The sequence below is a fragment of the Gallus gallus genome, chromosome 3, assembly GCF_016699485.2.
Source record: "Gallus gallus isolate bGalGal1 chromosome 3, bGalGal1.mat.broiler.GRCg7b, whole genome shotgun sequence".
Taxonomy (NCBI): Eukaryota; Metazoa; Chordata; class Aves; order Galliformes; family Phasianidae; genus Gallus; species Gallus gallus.
Window position 1 is genome coordinate 63726608 of NC_052534.1, and position 9463 is coordinate 63736070.

Consider the following 9463-nt stretch of genomic DNA (forward strand, 5'->3'; position numbering starts at 1 on the left):
ACAACACTCTAGAGGCGCCGTTTCCAAGGCAAGGACACGGCAGTGCTCCCCGCTCGGGCTGAGGCCTGCCGAGGGGGCGGGCAAAGAGACGCACTCCCGCTTCTCCCCCCTGCTCACGTTTCCCGGTGGCTCTCCGTCTCTCTGCGAGGCTCCTCCCGCACCCCGGACCCCCGCCGGCCCAGCACACCCCCAGTCGCCCTTCCGCTCGGGCGGCCGGGGCGGAGCGGGCAACCCTGGCTCTGCGACCGCGCCGTGCTCGTACTCACCGCCGCGCTCTGCGGGAGGTGGTAACGGCACAGCGTGTGATCCAAATCGAAGCCCATCACCTCGCAGTCGGCCAGGGAGAAGTACTGCTGCATGGCCGTGCCGCCACCGCGGGAGGCGGGCGGAGGAGGAGGAGGAAGAGAAGGAGGAAGGCGCGCGGGCGGTGCTTCCTGCGGAGCGGGGCTGCGCGGCCGCAGCCCCTCCGTCCCGCCCCGACTCCGCCCCGCCGCTCCGCGGCCACCCTCACCTGCGCGGGGCCCGGCCCCCAGCAGCAGATCGGTGCCTGAGAGGCGGAGGCTGGCTGTTCGTGTCCGCGTTCAGTCTCTGAAGTTAAGAAAAGCCTTTCTCTCCGAGATCTCGTGCGGCTGTGAACGGTGCGGTTCCCGCTGAGTTCTGAAGGTAGCTGCAGCTGGTGGAGGGCTTCACATACAGTGAGCGTCCCGAGGGCACTTCGGTGGGAATAACGAAATGCTGCATTTGGAGAGGAGCAAAATATATGAGAGCTGCTTTGGGTTAATTCTGTTCTCTATGGTTGATCCTGAATGTACTGCCTGTTTGAGGCCAAGGCTTGGGATGCTTAAATAGCCGCTCTTGAACACTTGTGTTCAGGTCTTCTTCATTCCTCTCTAGAATTCATTTTGCTGTTTAGAGACAGTGATGTCATCAAAACACGAGAATGCTATAGTGTGCTAATGCTAATAGCATGGTGTCAGCGAGAAAGACGTGGATTGCATGATGTTACCTCAGGCCATGCTATTGCAGCTTCTTTCAAAGGAATTCAGAATATCCCACAGATATTAATATCCATTCTAATGCTGTTATATGTATGTATGTGCACCGTATATAACAAATACTCCATATATTGTGCATATACAGTTCTGTATATATACGTAGGTTGCTCCGAAAATAATGCCTCCCATTTATTTCCATGGAAACTACAACACAAAGAACACACAAAAAAAGCACTATTTGATAGAACAAATTCTCAACTACAAAACGTTTTTAAAGAGAGCCAAACACCATTAGCTATGGATTTTTTGTCAGTGTTGAACAAAAGCCTGCATGCCACGCTAGTAAAAATCTGCACCCGAAGAGGTGACCTGCTGTCACCGCTACTGAATTGTATCACCCAGTGCATTGCTGTGCTCACATACACTGCTTGGTTTCTATACACAGTCGGCAAGCTTCAATGAATGTTGCCATTCTGTCACACTGCCCCTCTGCTGCCATCTGTCACAGAGAAACAAAATGTAACAGAATGTTGGTGGGAAGGTTCAACCTCTACTGCCATACCATCAATATCTACCTCTGACATTGTGGATCAACATCATAAAATAGGAGGCACTACTTTCGAAGCAGCCCTTTTACATAATGGCACATGAATATATTTCAGATATATATGCTCAAATACATATATATATATATATTTGTATATATAATTATATATATATATATATAAAAGTATGCATATATATATGTGTGTTTTCCAAATTAACTGGTGTGAAATATGAGCATGCAGGAGAGATTCATCCAGAATCTTGCACACAGCAGTGGCCACAACCATCAAGACGAGGGAACTATAAGCAAGAGGTCACTTTTCTTCCCAAAACCACTCTAGGAAACATGGAGCAAATTCCTGCCCCACCAAAGTCAATGGTGACAAATTTCTATTGACTTCAGTGGGTTCAAGTATTTATGCTGCCCTGATATTAACTCTGTCTGACTTAAAAACTGTAGCAATACATCCTACTTTGGGAATTGTCCTGTTCCAGAAGGTGGTTTGTTTTTGTTTTCCCAAAACGCCTCATGCAGCTTACCAAATTTTGTTTAGATGATAGCATTTTAAATTTATAGTGTTGCTTTCCATGCATGTTAGACATTTTACATTTATGTAAGCTCACTACAAAACCAATTTAACATGCTATAGTATTGGAACAGCTGGAGCGATCACCGTACTCGCCATCAAAAGCAATCATGAACATCCAGATTTTGTGAGTACTGCACAATAATAGTAGCAGTAATGAGAAGCTATTTCACAATTTACAGCACAAAAGCACTTTAATTTTAAGTGACTTTCTGTCAGTTAAGCAATGGAGCATCTCATCAAGTTAAATTTCAGGTATATGAGGCTGAAGGTTAAATTAGAACTGTGACAACAGAAAATATAGAAAATGTTGATTAAGAGGATAGGTTTTCATTTCTGGGAAAGAAGAAGACAAATCAAAGAATATTACCTTCATCTTCAGTCTCAGCAGCAACCTGATAACAGGAAGCTCCTAACAATTTACTTTAACCAGCAACCCCAAGGTTTGTTTCTTTGTCTTTTGTCTGAAAAGCTTTCTATTGTCTCATATTTTCTTGCTTTCAGATGAGTCCTTCAAATGTCCTGACAGCCCACACTAGCATCTTTTTCAGAATAATGCTGTGTTTAATTGAAATTCCCCATAATATCTGACCCATCTTAATCTGTTAACAGCATCCTTTCAAATTATTTTTTCAGCTCAGTGCTTCAAGTCTGATGGTACCATGGCCAGATCAGTGGTGCCCTCATAACTGTTCCAGTGCCTCACCATCCTCACTTTTTCCTTATATCCAACCTAAATCTACCCTCTTTAAGCTTGAAGCCATTCCCCCTTGTTCTATCACCACAGACCACGCTAAAGCATCTGTCCCCTTCTTTCCTGTCACTCCCCTATAGAGGTTGAAAGGCCGCTATCAGGTTGCCTCAGAGCCTTCTCTTCTCCAGGCTAAACAGCCCCAGCTCTTTCAGCCTGTCGTTGTAGGAGAGGTGTTTCATCCCTTGGATCAGTGGTTGTGGAGTGTCCTTCCATGGAGATATTCAAGACTCATCTGGACACCTACCTGTACAACTCATTGTAGGGGACGTGCTTTTGCAGGCTGTTTGGGCTCAACGATCTTTTGAAGCCTGAAATTCTGTGATTCTGTGATTTTGCCTTTCTTTGTGCCTCCCCCTACTTTCAGCACAGGCTCCCACCACTTTGTATGTTCAGAGGGCCAGGGTAATAACATGTTTCCAGACAAGGGGATTGAGTGCACCCTCAATAAGGTTGCAGGCAACACTAATATGGGAGGAAGTATGGATCTGCCTGAGGGTAGGAATGCCCTACAGGAGGACCTGGACAGGCTGGACAGCTGGTCTGAGGCCATTGGGATGAAGTTCAACAAGGCTGGATGCTGGGTCCTACACTTGGGCTACAAGAACCCCAGGAAATACTACAGGCTCAGGCAGAGTGGCTGGAAAGCTGCATGAAGGAAAGGATGTTGGTGTATTAGTCAACAGCTAGCTGACCATGAGCCCGCAGTGTGCCTAAGTGCCCAAGACAGCCAGTAGCATCCTGGCTTGTATCAGAAATGGTACAGCCAGCAGGAGCAGGGAGGTGGTCATCCCCCTGTACTCAGCTCTGTTGAGGCCGCCACTTTGAGTGCTCTGTTCAGTTTTGGGCCCATCACTACAAGAAAGATACTGAGGCCCTGAAGTGTGTCCAGAGAAAGGCAACAAAACTGGTGTGGGGTCTGGAGCACAAATCTTATGAGGAGCAGCGGAGGGAACTGGGATTGTTTATCCCAGAGAAGAGGATGTTCTGGGGAGACCTTACTGCTATCTACAGCTACCTGAAAGGAGGTTGTAGTGAGGTGGGGGTCAGCTTCTTTTCCTACATAGCAGTGATAGGACAACAGGGAATGGCCTTGAGGTTCAGGCTGGATATTATGAAAAATTTCTTCTCAGAAAGAGTGTTGAGGCAGTGTCACAGGCTACCCAGTGAGGTAGTGGAGTCACCATCCCTGGAGGTGTTCAAGAACTGTGTAGATGTGACACTGAGGGACATGGTTTTTGGGCATGGTAGGGATGGTTTGAGGTTGGACTAGATGATCTTAAGTGGTCGTTTCCAACCTTTATGATTCTGTGATTCTATGTCTCAGAGTACAAAAGCAACCAGGTTGAGTCTTGTGACATACATGAAGGCAAAAGAACCCTGCTAAAACTCCTACAGTTAAACCTTATCTGTCACCTAGAGTTTTCAGGCCTCTGAGCAGTCTCCTCATGGTCTTCGTGTTCTTTGTCCGTAAGGGGGCAGCAGTACAATGCAGTGAGGACCTCCTTGCCATCATTTGCCAATGATCCTCACTCACACTACTCTGCTTTACTCTCCTCAAACTTCGGTTTTACTTTCCCGAAGCTGTGTAAGTTGACTTTGTGAGTTGTTTGATTCTTTTTTTTCTTCCCTAGGCATGCATTTTTATCCATTTGTATAGTTAGGTTATAAGATTTTAATTTTAGATAAAGGAAATATCCCTTGTACTATGCAAGAGTATAAAACAGCGATATGCAAAAATGAAGCAACAATTTGAAGAAACGATACGTTTTCGTGTTAGACAAGTAGCACCTGCTTACACAAAAATAAAGTCAAAACATTCATAATAATGGCTATTTGTTTTTTTAAAAGGAATGAAATTACTTTTATAGTAGAGTAAGTTAATCCAAAGAGAAGTTTTGTTGTTGTTGTTGTTTAAAAAATAAATAAATAGCACACCACTAAGAGCTAGATCTGGAATTTAGCACTTGGTTTAGCTTTTAACTCATGCAGTAATTCAATGCACAGGTAGAAGTCTTCTTCATAGTCCTGAACTTGACTGTGTTTCAGCCCTTCAGCATGTCCATCACTGAGGAGATGTAATGCCTGGACTCTTCACAGCACAAACTTCCTATCTGAGTATGATTCTCACAGTTCTGGTATGACAGAATGTCATGGTTTTATGATTTTTGGTTATTGGTATTCCACATCATAGCATCATGTAGTGCACTGGGAATTAAAGAGTTAATGCTCCAGGTCCAGGTACCTGTCCCAGAAGAGAAGAACTACTACTTTCCCCAGAGGACTGTTCACTGGTCTGTTATCATTTCTGCTCAGGGTGAACAGATAAAGGCCTTGGTAGGTCACCTGACGTTCTCTTTTCCCTTTTTTTGGCTCTCTCTTCTCCCTGCAGCTCAACCCAACTGCATGTCTCACCTCAGCATTATGGTGAGGCCTTTCCACCTTTTGGACACTCTCTCTCATTATATTTGATTTATTAGCTCCAATTCTAATTATATTGTATTATATTGTACTATAGTGTGTTGCATTCTGGTATCTTATTTAGTAAATTAGTTTGTTTCTCCTCAGATCATTGTCGCTGTTTTGTTTTGGGGCCCATTTCTTTACCATTTTTCCCTTATCCCCTTTTCCAGAGGCGCGGATCTGCGGATCCCTCCACCCTGCAAGTCACAGAACTGGGTCAAACCAGACCATAAACCGTTGACACAGAAGGACTGAGATGAAGTCTTGGGCTCATTTGAGGGGCTACTGAGAGACACCCTTTTCCTCCCTGCAGCCTGTGGTAGCCCCCAGACAATTCATTTCCGTATACTCATGTAGACCCATGTATCATCTTCCTCCTATATGTGAATCAATATTCAGATTCAAATAGGATGAATTGTTTTGCCGTAAGGATGCTGTACCTATTTAAACTCTAAGTGCCCAGGGAGTTTTAAGCTGGTCTTCAGTCCTGACTCTGCAATCACATCTTCAAAATAAAACTCAAGAATTGTCAGTGGTAGTCAGACATTTGCCACATTTTTCTGGGATTTTCAGTGGAATGATGCTTCCAGTGGAATTCCTCATGTTTGAAGTTAAACAGAGTTGCAGGATTTGTTGCTATTTGTTAGCACACTTAAGAAGGAAAGTTTTTTTTTTTTTTTTTTGCAGAAAACTATGGAGGCATAGTCTGAGAATATACAAAAGCATGCCTCTGACTTTCATTACAGAGTGATGCGTCAGTAGGCATAGATCTGACTACACTAGCTCTTCTCAAGGATGTCCTAGTTTAAAAGAAGGAATGCTACCAAGAATAGATTTGTTTTGAAAAGCAGCCATTAGCTTTTACTATTACTTCAGCAGTCTTTAAAGTTTAGCAAAATATCACTTAATCTACAAGGCACCCCTTTGTGATACATGTGCTGCCTTGTTACCAAGTAGATAAGACTATGGAACATATTTGTCTGTTGTTCATAGTTGATCATTTGACTGAACTGCAGTGGTTTCAGAAACTTTACTGTATTTTGGATTATTTAGTAGCCTTTTTATATGGCACAAAATATAGATGCTTAAACTTTTTTGTGGAATCAAGTACATAAAATATCTAACACCTTGCTGGGAATAGGACACCTAATGACATCTAGCACCTCAGTACAACACTGATTACATTCTCTGCCTCACTACATGGAAGTAAGGCTCATGCTGCTAAAGAGACAAGATTCTCAAAAGATAAAACAACAAATTCATTAAAAATTTTAAAAGGCTGTAATCCTCTAGACACTCAGAATCTTTTAGCATACCTCAAGGACCTTCCAAAGCTTACTTATGGTCCTTACTGGCCTTCTCAGATCTTGTAATCTAACTCAGACTGTTCCCAAACAACATGAAAGAAGGAAACTAAAATCAGTGATTTTGTCAGGGTGATTAATAGCCACAGCTAATTGCTAAACTCTTAGTAATTATATATGAAAAACTCTGAATAGTTGTCTAGCAGTACTTAGAGAGTTTTTCTTTTTGAGCTGGATGGATGCTACATTTAGTCAAAAGAAATTGTAATGAAAATAAACACTTTTTAGAAACTGTACAAAACTATACTTCCAAAGCATGTATTTTATGGCAAGAGAAATATATGATCTATGGGACTTCATCTTATTTGTTCTATATTTTCTTTTTCAACATACCATTATTTTATTTTTACAATTTGAAGCATAAAATTCAGAGTGGGATTTTTAACTTCTCTGTATACATTTCCTATTAATTCACAGTGTATTTATACGCGTGTACAACTTAATCTTTTATGGTTTCATTTTCTTCATCATTTTCTTCATCCAATCAGAAATTGGATTAAATCCGGTTCAGATGTTTGGAGAATTCTTGCATCAGTTGAGTACCTTACAGGCATGTGTTTCAAACCTGACACTTTTACTAATAATTACTTAAAAGACAAGTCTGAAATATATCACTATGTGTAAAGCTAGTGACAAATGCCACAACTGTAAAACTACAGATAATAGAACTAGGAAAGACCTAAAGGCAGTCATCTTCTTGTCCTGGAGTAGGATCAGTCATCCCTACAGACATCCATAATAGTCAAATGTCCAACCTCTTCTTAAAAAGGAGCAAAGAGCCATTGAGACAATTTCTTCTGGTGTTTAGCAATTCTTGCATGCAAAACATTGTGAGTTTTCTTCCCATATAGCTTCTATGTCAAAACCATGTCCTTGTTGCTGTAATGCACCTTTTTTATTACACTTGGTCATATTCCTAGCAGATGTAGGAACCATATCAGTGTGCATCAATTTTCTCTCTGTCTGAAGGCTGTCACTCTGCTTTCCCACAGACTTTTTGTTGTTGTCTTGTCCTTCCTTAAAGACTGATTTGTTTTGAACCCTGTATGTTTCATTCTCAAAGCGGATGGTATTCATTCATTGTCAAATTGTTCCTTATTTTTTTCTTTTCCTGACACACAAGATCAAAAACTAAACACATTTCTCTAGTTTATCCCTTACTAAAGCTGAGTGCAGCAACAACAAACCCAAAATAATTTAAGACAGCAATTTGTGTAAAATAATACATGAGCTACTTATTCGTTACAATCATCATCACATTAAGCTTTTCCAGATCAAATTCCAAACTATTACTGTGATGAGTAGGGATATATATTTTTTATTTGTCTTTTAAAAGCATCATCTTTTCTTAATGAGTGATTGATGTTCTATTTAAGAGAGATTTTCTTCTGTATGTGTTCATTACTGAGTGTACTGGACACAGAGAGTGATGTTCTTCAGAGCTACAATAATAAAATGCTGATAGCAATGCTTATAAATCTCAAATGTAAGAGCGTATTTTGAATACAAATTGCATTTGATATTTACTGTTCTACTTCTGCCTCTAGAGGGTGTCTAGTAATTATCTGATAAAAGGATAAAAAAGGTATGTTGAATTTTGATAGCAAGGAGAAGAAAAGGATCTAGAAGGGTATAATCTAAAACCCTAAGTATTCACTAAGCCTCAAAAGATTCTATCATATTTATGTAACTTTTAAAGGATTTTTAGTCTGCTTTTTTTGGCAAGTCTGTGAAGAAGGTCAGTCATCTCTTATATATATATTTTTAAAATGATGTGCATGTTTACCTATGTTGTTGAGCTTACTGCTATTCTCAGAGACAGTGGGATTTTTGATAGATTTTAAAGCTGTGCAAACAGAGATAGAGGAATATGAATATATGAAAATTTTGTCAAAGAAGGAGGTTATATTGTTTTGTCTACAGCAACAGAAATATCTGTCACAAGTGCTTGCTATATGTGAGCATCACTGAAGATGCTTACTTCCTAGCCCTTTTGCTTAGCCTTATAAAGACCGTGTCTTCCATGTTGAATGTTTTTTGTATAGCATCTTAATACATATCTGAGAAAGAAAGAATACAGCAGAGAGAAAAGAAGGAGGAAAATACATAGAGAAGATACAAGACAAGAGGTAGAGAAGAGTATGGAAACAAAAGGAAAGGAGTAAGAATATGAAGTAAAACTTCATATTTTGAGCAAATTGAGGCTACACTAATGTAAACATAGTAAAGAAATAACTCTAAGTAGTATATTATGTAAAGAATATTTCTAAATACATACATCACTTCAAAAGTATCACCACCTATTATTTCCATGGAAATTTGAAGTAAACTCCAGGGTTATATCTTCCTTTTCTACTTCCCCTTTCTTTTTTATATGAAAAACTTGTAACTGCACATCCTGAAGTTGCTATAAGGTACTCTGATCTTATGTGGATGGTGAATGAACAGTGTACAGGGTTCATTCTGCTCATTCATATATGTTTATATTTAATATTTCAGTAATTTAAAGTAATTTACAAGTTGTGCTTCTTTATGTAGTACCTTGATATTTTCTAACTGTATTTTTTTAGCTCTTCTTAAGGTGCTGTCTTTCCCACTTGGTCAGGAGAGGCTGCTGAGTTGTTTTTTTTGTTTTGTTTTGTTTGTTTGTTTGTTTGTTTGAAAAAAACCCACCTCATTCACAAGTGAAATTATGTGTGTAATACTTTGATACGCTATCTCTTTCTATCTCTTCAGACTTCTCTGCTTCTCTTGATG

At 40.6% G+C, this 9463-nt stretch overlaps 2 protein-coding genes across 4 annotated transcripts in view; one reads left to right on the forward strand and one right to left on the reverse strand.

Moving 5' to 3' along the window:
• Window positions 1–387, reverse strand: part of NT5DC1 (5'-nucleotidase domain containing 1) — a 120065-nt gene extending 119678 nt beyond the window's left edge. For all 3 annotated transcript variants that reach the window (XM_025148909.3, XM_419778.8, XM_040697550.2), the window contains exon 1: window positions 267–387. In XM_025148909.3, the coding sequence (XP_025004677.1) occupies window positions 267–359 (93 nt within the window). In that variant the 5' untranslated portion in view covers window positions 360–387. The remainder of the gene's footprint in view (window positions 1–266) is intronic.
• Window positions 192–6215, forward strand: LOC124417812 (putative RNA-binding protein 15B). Its single transcript, XM_046939024.1, has 2 exons — window positions 192–638; window positions 5513–6215. Exons 1-2 carry the CDS (start codon window positions 358–360, stop codon window positions 5595–5597), a joined length of 366 nt encoding a protein of 121 aa, XP_046794980.1. The 5' UTR covers window positions 192–357; the 3' UTR covers window positions 5598–6215.
• The last annotated feature ends 3248 nt before the right edge of the window (window positions 6216–9463 follow it).

Coding starts and splice junctions, on each gene's coding strand:
- LOC124417812 (XM_046939024.1), top strand. CDS start 358: ATGGCCGTGCCGCCACCGCGGGAGGCGGGCGGAGGAGGAGGAGGAAGA. Junction 639..5,512: donor ATCTCGTGCGGCTGTGAACG/GTGCGGTTCCCG, acceptor CCCCTTTTCCAG/AGGCGCGGATCTGCGGATCC.